Source organism: Solanum lycopersicum, chromosome 10 (assembly GCF_036512215.1).
Source record: "Solanum lycopersicum chromosome 10, SLM_r2.1".
Lineage (NCBI taxonomy): Eukaryota > Viridiplantae > Streptophyta > Magnoliopsida > Solanales > Solanaceae > Solanum > Solanum lycopersicum.
Genome location: NC_090809.1, coordinates 60,148,731 through 60,166,721, shown reverse-complemented (window position 1 = coordinate 60,166,721; position 17,991 = coordinate 60,148,731). Strand labels below are relative to the sequence as shown.

Sequence of the window (17,991 nt, the reverse complement as noted above, 5' to 3'; positions counted from 1 at the left end):
TCGATCACACACGTTAATAAGTACGAGTATATATATACACTAGAAAAAGGAAAAAAGAGTAATATTAATGATTTTCTTCATAATCAACCTTTTTGTTTTTGTGTTCCCCAAATCCATGAAATTATAGACAACTTATCTCTTTCTAAAGAAGAAGAGATCATCAAAAAGGAGTACTAGAGGCAAAAAAAAAAAAAGCAAAAGTATTTTTTTTGTTTTGTTTTGAAACATAAAAATGTCTAATTAAGTAATAAATTAAAAACAAACTAATACTGAGAATGATGATGATGATGATACATTGTTGATGGATTCTGATTATTGTGGCTACTGCTGCAATCATGATCATTATTATTATTCATTTTGCATGCCATTTGATGATGATGATTTGCTACATTTGCACCAAGATTCAAATACACCATTCTTGAATCCAAATTCAAGTTGTTGTTTCCACTGCTCGTACTCGAACTATGATCTTCACGAATATGTGTATACATGTTCTCCGAAGATTGATTGTTATTCGCTTCACCCTCCTCTCGTGAAATTACCATAGCCGCGGATTGAACTAACTCAAGACATAGACGCAGTTTATTTGGTTCGATATGAGTTAGACCAGGGATCGCACCTTTGAATAAAAAATCAGAAGTTAGGGTTCGTAGAATATCGAGTGGAGTAATCCCATCGACCGTTTGGGTATTCGGGTCAGCATGATGATCTAGTAGAACCGCAACCATATCCGGTGAGACCATTTCGGCCGCTAAGTGTAACGGGCTTTTACAGCTCGGCCCGGCCTGGTAATTTACATCGGCCGCACCGAGCTCAAGTAAAGCCTTTACAACTTCGCGGCTACAATTTTCAACCGCGTAATGTAACGCGAGTGACTCATCAAGATTCAAACCTTCTCCCATTACCATAAGTTTGACTAATTCCACGTCCGACGAATCGAGCGCTCGTCTCATTCGTCGGATCTTCTGGTCCTCGAGCTCAATGTTCGAGGACATTTGATGTTGATGTTGATGGTTGTGATGATGATGAGGGATTAAAGATCTTCTCGATATAGAGGATTTGAGACGAAGGTCTTCGATTTTGGCAACAACATCAATAGGGAGGTGTTTGGCTAGGATTTCAGGTGGGAGACCTGATTTAGCAACCAAATGAGAACAAGTAGTCCAAAGTTGATGCATGTCTTGTTTTCTTGAAGCTATTAAAACTTTCATCACATCCTCAATTGAAGCTTTTTCCACCATGCTTATCAAATGCTTCTATAAATAATGTCAATAACAAAGTAACGTTACGTTACGCCTCAGTCTCAAACAAGTTAACATGAATGGATCTCCACTTCTTTATTTAATCTCGATTCGTATCAAAAAAAGAAAAAAGAACAAAGGAAGAATTTGAATATATGATTTTTCTTTTTTGTGATTAGGTAAGATAGATATTTGATTCGACATTTATATATAATATAGTAATTAATTCCAAAGTTTTGTTGTTGTATTGGAACCAAAAGAGGAAAGTAAACATAACTATTTGGGAAAAGATTTGATATCACCACTGTGGAAAGACAAAACCAATGAAATCAAGAACCAAATTTAGAAACCTTTGAGTTAGTACCTAGCTAGCACAAACACATAGAATAGTACAAATTCAAACAAGTGTTAAAATCCTACATGAAATCAAGAAAAAAAAAACACTTGTTAGACAAGACATCTATGATCAAGATTCCATAGTACATACTCCAATTAAGATGAAAAGGAAAAAAAATGGATCTAGTTATTATGTTAAACAAACCTAGAATTTCACTTAGATTAAATTTACAAATGAAAAAATCTTTTTGTTTTTTAAACATAAGATCCTTGATCCACTTAATTAGAAACCAAACAATAACATGTAAAAATAAATAAAAATAAATTAAATTAAACCTGAGTAAGCAAAGCAAGTTGTTCAACTCCAAAAGATCTAGCGGCTGAGAGTGTATCCAGTGCAAGATCAACGGCTGATGTGCAATGTGTATGCCAACAGTTTCTTTCACCACAATTAGGCCTTGGTTCATGTTTTTGTGGCACAATTGAAACTTGTCCACTATACAAAAATTGTAACATCAACAAAAAAACCTCATACCCTACAGTGTTCACAGGTATTACTACTTGTGAACAACTTGTTGTGCCCCTCGGCGACGACGCTAATCCAGCGCCAACGCCGAACGGGCCCAACCGCGGGCCGGAGACAGATGCTGACTCCGGCCCGCAGAAGAATTTGCGGAAGAAGAGACTTCTAGCAGCTAAGATGCATCTATGAGCATGTATTAAACGACCTTCAACACTAAAAGTAACATCACTAAAAGCTTGACCATTGATGAGAAGATTTAGATAATCTAAAGAGAGAGTTTTTAAGGAATCTTCAAGAGTATTCATATTGAGAGGGAAAAAAAAAGGATAGTGAAATTATTTGAAGGTGTAACAATAGGAGAAAGGTTAGTGGCTTTAAGTTACTTCATTTGATGGATTTATTTGTGTTTTTTTTTTTTTTTTGCTTCTTTCTTTGTAGCTAAGTAGGAGTAGTACTGATCAACAGTACATGTTATTTGTTGTGAGATTCTCTACCTATGGTGTTTCTTCTATTGTGTTGTGTAATTAGATATTTTAGTGAGAGTGGGGTGGGTTGGGTGGATGAGGGTGGGGGGTGCAATATGGTTGGCTATTCTTGGGCCATTGGGGTATTTATTATATTTATATATAAATGAAAAAGAAAGAAAATAATAAAGAAATAATACTGACAAAGCTCGTTTGGTACGAGAAATAAGGAATAATTAATCACGAAGTTGATTTCAGAATGAGTTTATTTTATTTCATTTTTTTTTTTGTGATTAAATAGGGGGGAGGGGGGGCGGGGATCTTATCTCGAGATTGTATTGTAGTGTTATGTTTATCCTGCATTAAAAGTGAAATAACAATCGTGAGATGATTAATCATACTTCGAAATAACTTGTTATCGAACCAAATAAGGTATATAGGGTTTAAGTTATATGAATTGTGGTCATGGATAATTTACACTTTTTCCGTAAATATTTTATTCTTGAAAATTATTCGTATATAATATTGTTATTTATAATTTTTCAACATTTTCGAAAAAATTCTATATAATTGTTTTCATTTCATATTATTCACGAAATTAAAAAAAAATAGTTCTAATTTGTATTTATATCCAAAAACACCACTCTATTTTCCAAATACCATTTTTAATTTTTTTCCAAATTTCATAATTTTTATCTCCAAACACTTCATCACATAATTACAAGTATAAACAAAAACAATTCCTGCACAAGAATTCGTATATTTATACAACATTTGACATGAAATACGAAACCTTTGTGTTACCAAATAATTCTCATGTGTGTAACTCATCAATCAAATAATCCCCTAATGTATAAGTTATTCATACACCAATAGTATAAAATATTTAAATTATTAATCATCATTTATTTAAGAAGCGTATAAAATTTAAAGTGAATGACGATATCAGAGCAGTATATATAACTTAAATTCATTGTATGGTGTAGCTGGATTTTCAGGTATGGCCAGTGTTATTCATGATTCATTAGCTGCCTAATAAAGCATGTTGAAAATTCTTGGAGATAGTGTGCAAGTAAAAGATTAGACAAACAGAAAAAGTACTATTACTAGAAATTAGGTACATACATGTTTCAGTTTTCCCCTCTAAATTAATGGCCACTGGAAAGTGTAGTGTAATTAGAGGTTGTATTTGGGTATATGAAACTATTATTGGCTTGACATATATTAGTTTTTTTAATTTTTCTTTTAATAAATTAATATTTACCAAATTATTGAGGAGAATGATTACTTTCAAATATCTAATTTGCAAATTGTTTTCTAAATTCGAAAGAGAGTGTTTGGGCTCTCCGAATAACTAAAATACGTATTTAATGTGTCTGAATCTAAATAAGGTTGGCTTTTTATCTTTGAAGTATGATTTTTTGACAATTCTTTTGGATCGTAAAGTATAAGGTTTTTAACTCAATGACATTTCAAGGGTCGAACAACAATAAAATTACTATAAAAATAACTTTACCTGGAAATAAATATGCAAATTAATAAAAGTGATAGAAATGTAATTATCACTAGTAATTATCTTTAATGTATACTAATTACTGATAAAAATCATTTTTGAGGTAACGTAAGCGGCCTAAAACACCAATGTTGCAAATTAGAGGATTTATTGTTATCAAGCTTAAGATAAATACCTAAGGACACTAGGCATACACTCCACACAGGAAAAACTTCTAGTTGTGACATTACTGTATGTGGCCTATTACTTGAGACACTAAAGCCAAGCCTTTTTTAAGACTTAAAATCTTTTTCGTTTGTCGTTTAATGTCTGTATTATAAATTATTTACTTAATTTGGTTGTGAGACATACAAAATCTATTAAAGATGAAACAATGTGTTCTCTAACATAAATATTTTCATTCTAAAACTCAAATTTAAGATCTTTAATAAATGAAGGATGAAAATCCAATTTTTACATGTAAAAGATTTGTAGATCATTTTTCTTATTAAATTGAGTAGCTTGAAAATGTAAAAAGGCATTAACGGTCTTTTTTTGCCTTGCCTACTTTTAGGAAAAGCTTTAGACCACCGATTTTTTGAAGTCGCAACTGATTCATCCGACATATCACAAAATTATTGGTTATTTTTCATTCGAAAAGAATATATACGTATTCATATTTGTCTTAAATTTCTAACCATAAACAAGTTTTCTTTTTCTTAAAAGTAAAATATAAAGTCTTTATCTTTTTTTTCCGTAGGAAAATGAAACTCTATAAACAGAGACTCGTTCCTGTTAGCAGCATTCACAATGTAGACCTAGGGGCTAAAGCGCTTTGTGAGGATTAAAAACAGTTAAACACAACTCTAATTTTAATAATATTGTGAACCTCTTTGTATTTCGAATAAATTCTGTGAAACTATTTCTCTCTATAAATTGTATTGATATATTTATATCTCAACTTTTATATATATAAATCGATCGATTAACAAAATCACATTAAACTTTTATCTTACAATCTATCAAATTAATCGTGATTTCAATACGAATACGACGATTATGGGAAAATATACAGTGTTAGGGGCAAAATGAGGTGGGCAGAGATATAGGGAAGTGTGTCGGCCGGGTAAATGGGGTTCATAATTAAACGGCTTATAACTTGGAGTTTATTTAGGGTTTTTTTTTTTTTTTTACTGACTTCTCTGTCTTGCAGCTTAGCGTGCGTGACCTCCTTTACCCTGACATGTGACTAATAAATACAACAAAAAGCTATTACTAATTCTTTAACTTGTATACTGTTTATTATATCATCACACCATCAATTTATTGTCCCCTCGTCTGTTTTCGTTAAGATTAATGTTTAAATTTAAGTATATAATCGAATAAGTTGAATAGTGAATGATTAAGGAAATATTGTGTTGTTTAGACATGATGGAGATTGTTTGTAGTAGTTGTGATGGTTGGTGTAAACAGATAGTAATGATGGTGGTGATAGTTGTAATGGTGAAAGGTCTAGTTGGTGTTGTGGCGGTTGGTAGTGATTGGGAAGAACATTGATTGATGTTAGTAGTTAGATTGTGTCGATAGTGATGGTTGACGATGTGTTGGTGATGTTGGTGGTGATTGTCGAAGAATATGTGGTGGTTTTGACAAAGTGTTGATGAAAATTGACGATAAATCCTAATTGTGATGGTGGAGGTAGTTAATAGTATGGATTGACTGTAATGATTGTTGGTTTTATTTGCTCCTGATTTCTTATCATAAATAGGTTTTTCTTTTAGAATTTTTTTTTTGAATTGACTGATCCTTTTCTTGTAGGAAAAAGTCTAGGACTCTATAAATAGAGAAATGTTCATTCTAACTTAATCAGCATTTATAATGTAGTCTTAAGGGCTTTGAGATTTTTGATTAGAGGGAGAATTTGTGGGTCACAAGTTTGATACGTTATCACTTGTGTAAACCTCCCATGTATTCCAGGTGAATTGATTGAGGTTTTTTCTCTCTGTATTGTGTACTCTCATATTTATAGTGGATTGCACATCTCATTTGTGGACGTAGGTCGATTGACCGAACCACGTTAAATTTTTGTGTCTTTTGATATATTTTCCGTTTTCTTCTTACTCGTAGTCTTTCGAGGCTTGCTTCGCTAGCTTCCGCATTTACACCTGCTTATTTCCGATCCTAACAATAATAAATTAATATGGAAAATCGAGATAGTGGCAATGGCAGCATAATAACAATATGCATGGTTGACATCAATGATGGCTATGTAGTTATAAAAAGAAAAAAAGTTTGATTGTATTACTACTCACATTGATTATTATGAATCATATGTAAATACAACACAAAACACAAATCTATCAAGATTCAGTCACATAAATACCAATGATATTTGATAAATTCGAAAAATGGAAACTGAAATCATGTGGAGGAGGGGTTAGGTTGATCACTTTGAAACAAAATAGAAAGAAATTAAGGTGTAGTGATTGACAACACATCATTGACTGTCTTATGATTTGAAATCCTTCGATTTGACGTTTGACTTGTCTTTTCATATTACACACAACAAAATTACTTCTACTTGTATTAAACATTAAAAAAAAACAAAAAAAATCACGTATATTTGTATGTCCAAAGTTAATGTGTATAAAGTTTCTTATCCTTACTACGCAAAAATATATTAAAAATAGTTTTCACATATATAAAATATTTTCTTCAGACCCGACTCGTCTAATAATAATAAGTTGCTATTATTGTAAGAAGTAAGAAGTTCCTTTCTCTATCTATTTGATTTATGGTCTCATATTACATACTTTTTTCCCCGGAATTTAGGCTTTCATTTACTTTTTCCTTTACCTCATGTTTCCCCCTTTCCAAAAAGATACTCAGAGGTGAAATGGGTAAAACATAACTAATTCAAAGTGAAATAGAAAAAATAAAATAATATATATATATATATATGTGTACTTGATTTATCGGTAGTTTTTATGATTTTCAACAATTCATATATTTATGTGTCAAACTTAATTTTACTTGATCCTTAATTCTCAACGATCCAAGCTCACACTCCAAAAGTTTGCTCAAAGAGAGGAGAATTGTCCAAGCCTTATAAAGAGTTCACCCATCTTATTAATCACCGATGTGGACTTTTGTCATTCTTTAACACTCCATCTCACGCCCAATGCTTAACATCTGGTGCGTAAACAATTTAAATTTTGGGGACCCCAACATCGGGCGAAACGGTCCTGCTTTGCTACCATGTGAAATTAGGTCTTAGGCCTAACTCACACCACAAAAGCTAGCTCAAAGGAAGAAGGATTGCCCTAGCCATATAAGGAGTCCACTCATCTCATTAATCACCGATATGAGACTTTTATCATTCTTTAACATATCACTTACATAATTAATGTTTATAATCACTAAATCCTAAATTAGCTATTTCTTTTGGTGTATGTCTACAAATTATTTTTGGCATGCTAGAGGTAGTTATTAACCAAACTCTACGTCATTTTGTTATTTTCATATTCGTTTCGTTGAATATTATTTACTATGATAACAATTATTAGATTCAACCAACCTAAAAATTCTTTCAATATGGACTGAAATTGTCTGCTCTAGATAAGTCCCTATTATATCATTTTTCAAAGAGATTGCGTACCTAACAATTTAATTACCAATCTTGGAAAATCATTTTTAATTAAATATATGTATAAAAAGGGAAATTATCAATTTTTCCTTTTAAAGCTGTTTAATGCAACTCAATCAAAAGGGCCCTCACACACAAAAAAGAAAATAGTCAAATTAAATTTGATATTGTCATGTTATAAGCCATTGAATTCCACATAATTTAGTTGGAAGTCTTTTTTAAAAAAATAAAATAAAATAAATCCATTGGTTTCATGTTGGCCAAATTATTGAAAAAAAGGATGAGAATAGATTCCAAATTAATATAAAGTAAAGCGGGTGAAAATCATAATAATCATTAACAACTACACGCACTTTAATTGTTGAGGAAATTAAAAAAAATGATATTAACTTTTTTATTATTATAATTATCGATTGATTTTTTTATGAGACCTCTTTATAATATTATCAACACAGTAGAATATAATTATAAATTTTGGGATGAATAGAACACTAAAATATCATATCACAAACGAAGAAAGACACGAGAGAAAATTATATCGACTAGAGATGGGTTCTTCATCACTCTTTCGTCCTAATTCTCGAAGATTATTTTTTATAAATTTGAAAATCTTGTAACTATAATTTAATTAAATTTTACCAACTGTTTAAAATTCAGGGGGGTTATTATTTTATTTTTCTTTCAAAGTATGAAAAAGGGTTCCCAAAATAAGGAGTTTATGATGGTTAAATGGAATTTATTCCAAATAATAATAATGTTAAGGTATTCTAATTATCTAAGTTTCATTTTCACATTTGGCTAAATGTTGAATAGTTTCGAAATTGTGTCTAATTTTTGCCTCTTAAATATGTGATCTTTAGTTTTCGTCCTTTTAATACTTTCGAAAAAAATAAAGTAGTTGAAATTAAAGTGTATGAATATCGAATTATAAATTATTTTTCATGAGTCCTATTTTTATATTTTATCGGCATTATGTCCCACAAGATATACCATAAGACATGCATGACAAGTTATTACTGCATAGTTTCATTTCAATCGAACTTATATCATACTAAGTCTAAAGTTAATTGTAAAACCTAGAAGTTATATCGTAAAAGGAAAAACACCTTATGCTCTTATCATATTACTTAATTTCTACGAATTTGATAAAAGTTAAGTTTGAAAATGCACTAGTTATATTGTAAAGAGCATAACTCAATTTCAATCGAACGAATTAAGTCACACTAATACTACACTAACATATGTTGCATAATCAACTTAATTTTTAAAAGAACGAAATAAAGTTTTCGAAACTTATCTGAAGTGAATTAAGCCATAGATAAGATCACTCTAATAATCTCCAAATCTTCGTCAAATAAATAACATGGACAGAAATTAAAAATCATCATAAATGAAAGCAAAAATTAAAAAAACACCCCAAATAAAAACAATATATGAAAAACCTTATTTGAAATTATTCCATTATTATTTTAAGAAGATTAAAACTTATGGGACAAAACCACATGAATGGCCCCAATTTGAGTTAATTAAAAAAATAGTAAATTACTCAATTTGGAGTTTACATGTGAGTTATTATAAAGTTTGTGTAGTCAAAGGAACCATATTCATTCATATCAAATTCTTAACATAGGTACATGAGCACAAGTAGCATGTGGATTTGTTCCTTTCTTATCCAAAGATGCCCAATTTTATTCAGTGTATGTGTTATTTTTTGGCAAATTCAACCACACAAGAGATGAAAGTTATTTGTTCCTTTTTCCAATAATTATAATAAATTCACATGCAATTTTTAGCAATATGATTTGATGTATTATTTAATGTACAAAAAGTGGACACGTCAATTTGCCTTGTTAAAAGGAATCAAATTATAACATCAGTTGGTCCAAAATCAAAATATCTTTTATACACCGTATATGTGTTAGATCTTGATATTGATATTGTATAACGTTCTTAGTAATTTATTAAATTTTAGGATAATATATAGTCGCTATAATTTATGTCACAGTCTTTGTCCTTTGTGTGAGTGTATACTCTATGGTGAGCACTAGATAAACCCACATTATGTAATAGTATGTGAATCACATGTGTGATATAAACCGTACTTAACAAGTTTTATGCAACAAGCTCGACTCAGAAGATATTGATGAGGGATTAATTCCGACACAAATGACCAGCCTCGAAGTCAATGGAGTCGTCTTGAAAAACACTTTTTTGTATTTTGACGATTCTACTTATAAAAAATTATGTTATGCTAGCTATTAGTTTTATGCTACTGATACGCGCTAGAAATCGGAGGATGGTAAAACTAAATTAAGTTACACGAATATATAATTCCTAATATATATTTTTTTTATAAAGAATATAAATACCATTGTTTCAAGAAATTTTTACATTATTTTTGTTTTGTATCCTTTAATTTGTCACTTAAAAAATATGCCTTGAATATATTCACCACGAAATTATGATGCTTAAAATCCAAATAAATTATGACAAGTTGTAAACCAAGTTGCTATAAAGTGGGGCCATAAATCATTTAATTATGTATGTATTTTTTTAAGTGATCATAAGTCTCAATATTTATGTCAACAATTTACATTTATTCTTGGATTCTTGATTTCATCTTTTAACCCCAAATAAAAAATATTTCCTAAAAGGGCAAAAAGTATTTAAAATGTAGCTCAACATATATTAAAGAAAGACTAGTTGTTATTATTTTAATATTTTAAGATGCCAAAATCATGTAATTTAGTTAGTACCACATTGGAAAAGTTATGATTACGACTTCAAATCATGATTAGTACTACTAATTACAGTACTGTTAAATTTAGAGGCTTTCCAAAAGTGGATTAAACCATTATAATGATAGGGTTTAAATCTCCAAACAGGGAAAGATCACAAGAAGATTAACTTTCACTAAATTATGTTTATTCTTTTGGCTTTACCTATAAAATATGTTTTAATTAAAAAAGAGGTCTTGGGAAAAGGGGACAAAATGCAAAACATGTAAAGTGGGGTTGCCACAAAAATAATGAATATAAATTGGAATAATTAAAGTGACAGTTGTATATATGATGAATATAGTCCATTTTAAAAAATATGTTAGTACAAAATTTGATTATTTTAAACATAGTTCAATTAGCTAGCTAATAATTTCATATATTAGGCTTTTCTTTGTCCTTTTTTTTTCCATTTTGGGTCAAATTTTTTTATACTTAGAGTTCGATCTCAAAATCTTTTGTTAAGAGTGAAACAATTCTATCACCGCACCAGTTAATTCTTTAAAATAATTATTTATAGTATATTCATGATCATAGTATATATGCAAAAAATGTGTGAAGGATAAGGTGTAATTTTTTATTTTTTTTTGATTAGGGCCCTTGTTGATCATGTTTTCTTTGGGGGGAACATAAACCATATATGAAATCACAGGCCCCTCATTGCAAATTCCACTATCTCCCCACCCCCACCCAACTCAGTCCCCATTGACTTATTCTTATTTTAGGCAACTCTATCATCATAACCAATCCACAATATTTACCAATTCTTTGAGTGCAATCACAACCATGCATGGCCCAATGACCAAAACCCTAGCTATATATAGTTAAATTTGTTTGAGTTGCAAAAATATAAATAAATTAAGGGAGGGTAGGGTAACGATTTGAGCAGATGATTTATCGAAAATGATTTTTCTATCTCATGATAATAGGGGTAAGATATGCGTACACACTACAACAATAACAGCTTTTAGGGATAATAGATATACACATTAAAAAAGAGTGATAAAACTTTTGCCGCTCATTTTTAATTGTCTTTAGATTTAGTGTCGCTATAGGCTGTAAGGACATTACAAAGAGTGCTAAATATTGTTAAAAAAATATTTTTAGTGACAATTAGATATTGTTGTTAATTGATTGTCGCTAAAGATTATTTTTGATACAGTGTGATTTTACACACTCACACGATATGTTATTGTTGTTGGAGGGTAGGGCAATGAACATTGAGCAATGAAGGCGGTCAACGATAACTTAAGAGCAAGTCAAAATTCCGAGAAGAGCATGAGTAATTTTGTGACAGCAAGAATTTTGGTTGAGAAGGAGTTGAAAACCTAGAGTCTGAAGAGGGTGGAGCATTTACGAACCTTAATAATTACCTTGTTCGATAGACTATAAAGGCATTAAACACAAGTCTAATATTTTGTATGTAATATAGATAGGTTTTATTAATATTAGGGTTCCCTTTATGAGTATTTTCTTTAATTTGGTGAAAAAAACACCTTAAAGGAAGCTACTATAAATACAACTGCACAAGCCTTTGCAGACAAGTTTGAGAAACTGTACAATTTATTATAGGATGGAACTGAACATACAATAAATCCAAAAAAAAATCTTTTTTTTCCCCATATAAGTAAAGAGTGCCCCTTTATTACATTTATTTAGTTATTTGAAGCTATTTAATATCACTTAGATTTTGTGGCAGAATTTAAGTTCAAACAACAGTATTAAACAGTGATTTTTAGTTGGATTTTTCATTGCTTTTTGGTGATATATAAGTTCATAATGGATACATTGGGAAAACCATTTAATTTGTGCAGATATTAATTAGGTTTTTCACAACCAATTAAATTGATTATAATTGAGGACTGTCATCATAGATTTTTGGAAAAGAAGTCAAAATAAAATAAAATTAAGATATAATTAAATTTCTCTATAACAATGTTATTAGTCCAAATAGTTCTTAATATAACATATCTAGTAACTTAACATGAATATCAATTGGTTTCGAAAAAAAATACTATATCATTATAATAATAAAATAACAGAATAATTTTGGGAAGCCATCGTGCAGATCTTCGATTAGTTTGAGAAAATATATCTTAAATTCTCACTTTACAGTGTATTTTATTAAATTTTTAAATGTAAAGTCATCTATTCTCAACTAAAAATGTATATAATTAAAACATATATTTTTATTATTATCTTTTATATTTTTTAAAAGATATATTTTCCATACATTCCACACATGTTAATGAAAAAGGGATGTTCTTAAGCCTAACTCTTATAAAAAAAAATTAGCTCAAAGTTAAGAAAATGAAGAATGAAAGAAAAGTGTGTTAGGAAGGGTTTTCTTGTAAAATGAATTTCGTAAATCGAAACAATAATTCAAATTAATTAAATTTCATTATAAATATCGAATATCTATTATTTTTTTTCTACATGGATTTGTAATGCTTCACAAATTCATTATTGTACTCCACTTACAAGCAAGCAAAAAGTCTACGTACATGCACTAAATTTCCTCTATTTAAGGCATCTTGTTTTTTTTTCTTTTTCCTTTGTCTTTTTTCTTTCACTAAAACTCTTTTTGAGTCAAAACTCATATTAATGTAGACAAAGAATAATTATAAAATAAAAAAATAGAAGTAGATAAATGTCTTGTCATTTGTCAATTGATTTTCTATATGTCGAAATTAACGGATATTTGTGACTATACATAAAAAGTTTACGTATTTTTTTTCTTTTACAATTATTTGAAATTTCAAGATTGTAAAGCCTTATGGAATATTATTATTATTATTATTATTATTATATCATATATAACAAAGAAATAGGTTTGGTTGAACATATTTTATTAGGGATTGTGTCTTGTTTACTATGATTTGCGCTGTTGATCAAATAGATAACTATTATCAGTTGATATATATTAAATGATTAATTATATAGTAAAAATATATTTTTTAATAATATTTAATCCAGATAAAGATAGCACTAAAAGTGTTTTCGCATAATCTAGTTATACTATCAAAAAACATATAAAATTTCAAGTTTGAATTAACGAAAATAAAATATTAAATATTTTTTTTATATATTAAAATTTTAATTGGACAGAAACTTACTCGATATCTATATTCGAAGAGCATGATTATGAAAAGAAAAAAAAAACCCTCCATATCTCAGAAGACTCCCACCACTTTAATGTTTAGTCTAATCTAACTCTTTGTGGACTCTTCCACAATGATAAATCTTTAAGAAATTAGAAAATTAAGTGGTGTCAAAGATAATAGAAAACTAGTTTTGAGTGTATTAATTTGGTAAATGTTGCACCAAATGGAGTCGGAATTTAAATAACAATAATATATTTTATATAATCTTATAAAAAGGGTCTAAAACAGATAAAATATACGTATACAACCTTTGTGAGGTAGATTAGAAGTTATTTTCAATATATCTTTTGCTAATATATATATATATATATATATATAATCAAAGCAGAATATAAAGGAAAATAATATAACAAAACAATTGCAGCAACAAGTAGTGGGAATCCGAAACCCTAATGATAGGAAAATATAGCCAAAAGCTATTAAAATAAGGAGAAAAAAAATACTATGATCTAGAAAAATTTTGTAAATATTAATTCTTACAAATAAGGAGAAAAAAATTTAAAACATCTCTAGAAAAACTCAAAAAAATTGAAAATTTAAGAAAAAGATGTTCAATTACTTTTTAAAAAATAAAATAAAATAAAATAAAAAAATATGGTTTATTCATTCAAAAAAAAAATTCAAAGATTGATGTGACAAGACAATATACACATGTGAAGGATTGGACAATTGCCTTACTAGTTATTAAGTGACCTCTCCTACTCAAAACCTGTCAAAATATATATCATCCCACTTTCACCTCAAAAAGTAAATATTTTTTTACACAAATTAAATAATTTAATATTCAACTTTAAAATCAGTTTCAAAAAGTAAAATATTATAAATTATTGACTCTCTACACACAAAATCAATAAAAACTCTTTTGTATCAAATGTTTATACAAATTTTGTTAATTTATCATAATTAAATACTTTTACAAGATAAAACAAATTGATTACAATTTTAGTGAAAGCAATTTAATGTAAAAAAAAATATCATAGATAAAAATTTAAATATTAAAATTTACGATTAAATAAGCTCGATCGATAGATCGAAAAAGAAAAAGAAAACACAATGATGGTAGCTATGATATATCTTTCCATCAGTCTGCTAAAATATTGTACTTTACTAACAACTGATGCTGAGGTTTCATTTTCTACACAGTATTTTTTATTTAATTTTTCTTTCACTTCACAAGATTTTATAGCTTAGATTTGTTAAGCCAAATTATGCAGTTGCACTGATTTCCACGTGCCATTTATGGCACTTCACTTCATAGCTCTTCATTTTTTTCATTTCTAATACTTTTTTCATTTTCATAATACACAAAATATCTTATATATTTACATAATTAGAAAAGGAGACACACTTAAAACACTAGTAAAATTATTTATTTGTTTATGAATAAAGATTGTGATAGACTGATAATTACTTTTTCGTATTTCACCAAAAATTTCAGGTTGCATTTACCTTATATACGAAATCGTCTTTGTTGTGTATGAATCTAAATTTAGTCAGCATCATACTTCTGATAAAAAAAATATTTCACAATATTTAAACTATTGTTATTAGAAATTATTTATGATGTAGTGCGGTTAGGATAAAATTACTCTAGTGATAATAATTTTTTACTACAAATATTAAGGTGTGGCTTAAAATTAGTGAATTTTTACTAATTAAAAGTCACCCTTTTGTGGTTTTGATTTGAAGGAAAAGATGGGGAAAAAAATTAAAAAATTACTAAATAATGTGATAAAAATAATATGTCTGTTTTCTATCAGTCTTCCCACACCTTATTATTCCTTTTGCCTCTCTTTTTTTAACTTGTTCAACTATCTTTCCTTCTCTTTTTTCAGAATATTTTACCTACTAAATTGACTATTCAAACAATTTACCCAATAACAAGCACAATGTAATTTAGTAGGTTCGGAAAGAATAATACGTACATAAATTATTTTATTTTCGTTTTGTGATTATAGATGTCGTTTCTGATAGATTGACAGTAATAAGGGACATAATAATCACAAAATAATCAGATAGTGCTAAAGGTCTAAGAATAAGCAGCTTCAAAAAAATTATATTAATACTCTTGGTATGAAAATACACTTGTCAATAGGGTGGAACCAGGGCATCGAAAGGGTTCGTCTGAATTTGTTTTATCGAAAAAATTACACTATGAAAAAGTGGTTGGAAATATATATATATATACATATATATATTATGTTTTATTAGTAATATATGATAAATTTAAAGATTTAGTTTTATTTTCAAATACGAAATATTAAAAGGAGAAATTCATGTCAGTGTACTTATGGAATGGATAACAGGAAGCACATAATGTGTGCCTGCTAGTGATAACTGTAATTTGGTCTTCTTTTATTAATTACTGTATTATTTTTTCTTTTATAAAGTTTTTTTTCGAGGTGTGATATTTTTGTATTAGTGTCTGATTAAATTTGACGTTAAAAATATTCTCAAACAAAGGCGGAAGCTAAGATGATTTGTAGCAGATAGTGGAATGGGATAGCTAGACAAAAATCAGTTCATAAAAAAATGATCATTTACGATAATTAATTCTTAATTACCGTTAAATATGTATTTTTAACGATAATTAGTATTGTTTGTATATGTGTCTAAAGCCTTTAGTGACATTGATTGTAATGACACTTAACTAATACCGATAAAGATTTTAACATTACTCTTAATTATATATATGCCATGTGTATACCCAATAGAGTTTACAAATATAGTGAAAGTTTGGATTTTATCTGTTTCGATTTGTATATGTTTACACATATAGATTTGTATCGATTTGCTTTATAACCGTTCATCGTTATACATGTTCACTCTATTAACATATCAGATTGCTATTAAGAGAACATATACAAAGCAAATCGATACACAGTAGTAGTACCACAAGTTTTTTTAGGTAAATTATCACTATGATAAGTGGTTAGGGCTCGAAGCATCGATATTTTTACGATTTTCTCAACAAAATAATCTTGTATTTTATTTCGAAATTGTTATCAAATGGGCCATGTTTTGTCTATTACTTACTACTAAGGCCCATACACATATGATGTTGATATATCATAGAAGAGATATAAAATTGTACCAAGTACTACTACTGGTTATTTGTACGTACTCATGTGCCTGCATGCACACGAGCTACTCTCAACCCCCCTCAAACCCTAATTAGTCTGATCCGAAAAGAATATCATTTTTATCACAAGTAAAAATAAATTAATCTTATGAAATGATTTATGAAATAGAAATATTTAAGAATCATTTTAGATTATAAATTTTATAAATTTTTATTTTTTTCTTAAATATCGTGTTAAGTTAAATAATATCACATAAAATAAAACGGAGAGTATACGGAAGAGCCAATAAAAAATCTAAAGAAAGGTAACCTTAAAAACCAGAAACAAAAAAGCAGGACTAGTTTCTTTGCTACTATGCTATAGAGTGAATTAAAAAGAAATTATTTAGCCAATTTATTATAAAGTGATAGAGTCAAAGGGACCATAGGTATTCTAGCAGAAGGAAGTAGCAGACTCTGGCAAAGAGATAAGGTGTAGAGAAGCGAGGGCCATCGGAGTCGGAGTCAGAAATTTATGTACGAAGATTCAAATAATGGTATAACGTCATATATAGTTTCATTTAAACTTGTGACCTAAAATAATTTATTTTGATATAGGTGTCGCATGTGGAGTAGAGGACTTGTAATGGAATAATACTATAGTAGCTTTTAGAGAGAACTAATTAGACGACACATATACACCTGTAACTAATCAAAGACATGATCGGAAAAAATTATAGTTAAGGGATTAGGAATTAGGAAATATAGAATGTTGTCACTTAGTAGGTAGTCAAGTATTGTCTAGTTACATATCAATACTGCTTTATCTTTCGATTTTATTGTCTCCTTAATTTTGATTATCATACTAAAACATACTTAATTTTTGTTATTGCTTTATTTGAGTAATGGATTTATCAGAAATAATTTTTCTACCTTCTCAAGACATGAATAAGGTCGTGTAAGCACGCTTTATGAAATTATATTAAATATGTTGTTGTAATTTGATATAATTTCATGACTTAGACAATTATTCTTATCTATACTATATTATATAATTTTAAAAAAAGAAAAGCAGTTGGTCATTGTATATATATAATTAAAAATATTTTTATTTTATATATATAGAATATAATTTTTCGATAAAAGAAATTCGGACGCAAGGAGACAAGGAGAGTTAAGATGTGTGAAGAGAGTGGGTCAATGACCCACAAGTATGGGGTTGTATTGTCATGTCAATAACTTCATTTATAATTAATGTTCTTTTCCTTTTTTTAAAAATCTTGTCCC

General features: G+C 28.8%; 1 protein-coding gene across 1 annotated transcript; it reads right to left on the bottom strand.

Moving 5' to 3' along the window:
- Positions 1-59: 59 nt before the first annotated feature.
- On the bottom strand, positions 60-2,696 carry BOP2 (BLADE-ON-PETIOLE protein BOP2). The gene is made up of 2 exons (XM_004249186.5): positions 1,914-2,696; positions 60-1,256 (listed from the first exon to the last, which is right to left on the bottom strand). Exons 1-2 carry the CDS (start codon positions 2,403-2,405, stop codon positions 264-266), a joined length of 1,485 nt encoding a protein of 494 aa, XP_004249234.1. The 5' UTR covers positions 2,406-2,696; the 3' UTR covers positions 60-263.
- Between the last annotated feature and the right edge of the window lie 15,295 nt (positions 2,697-17,991).

Excerpts from the sequence above, each read along its gene's own strand:
- BOP2 (XM_004249186.5), bottom strand. The coding sequence starts at position 2,405 with ATGAATACTCTTGAAGATTCCTTAAAAACTCTCTCTTTAGATTATCTA. Across the intron at positions 1,257-1,913 it reads AACTTGCTTTGCTTACTCAG|AAGCATTTGATAAGCATGGT; the intron begins GTTTAATTTAAT and ends CATTATTTATAG.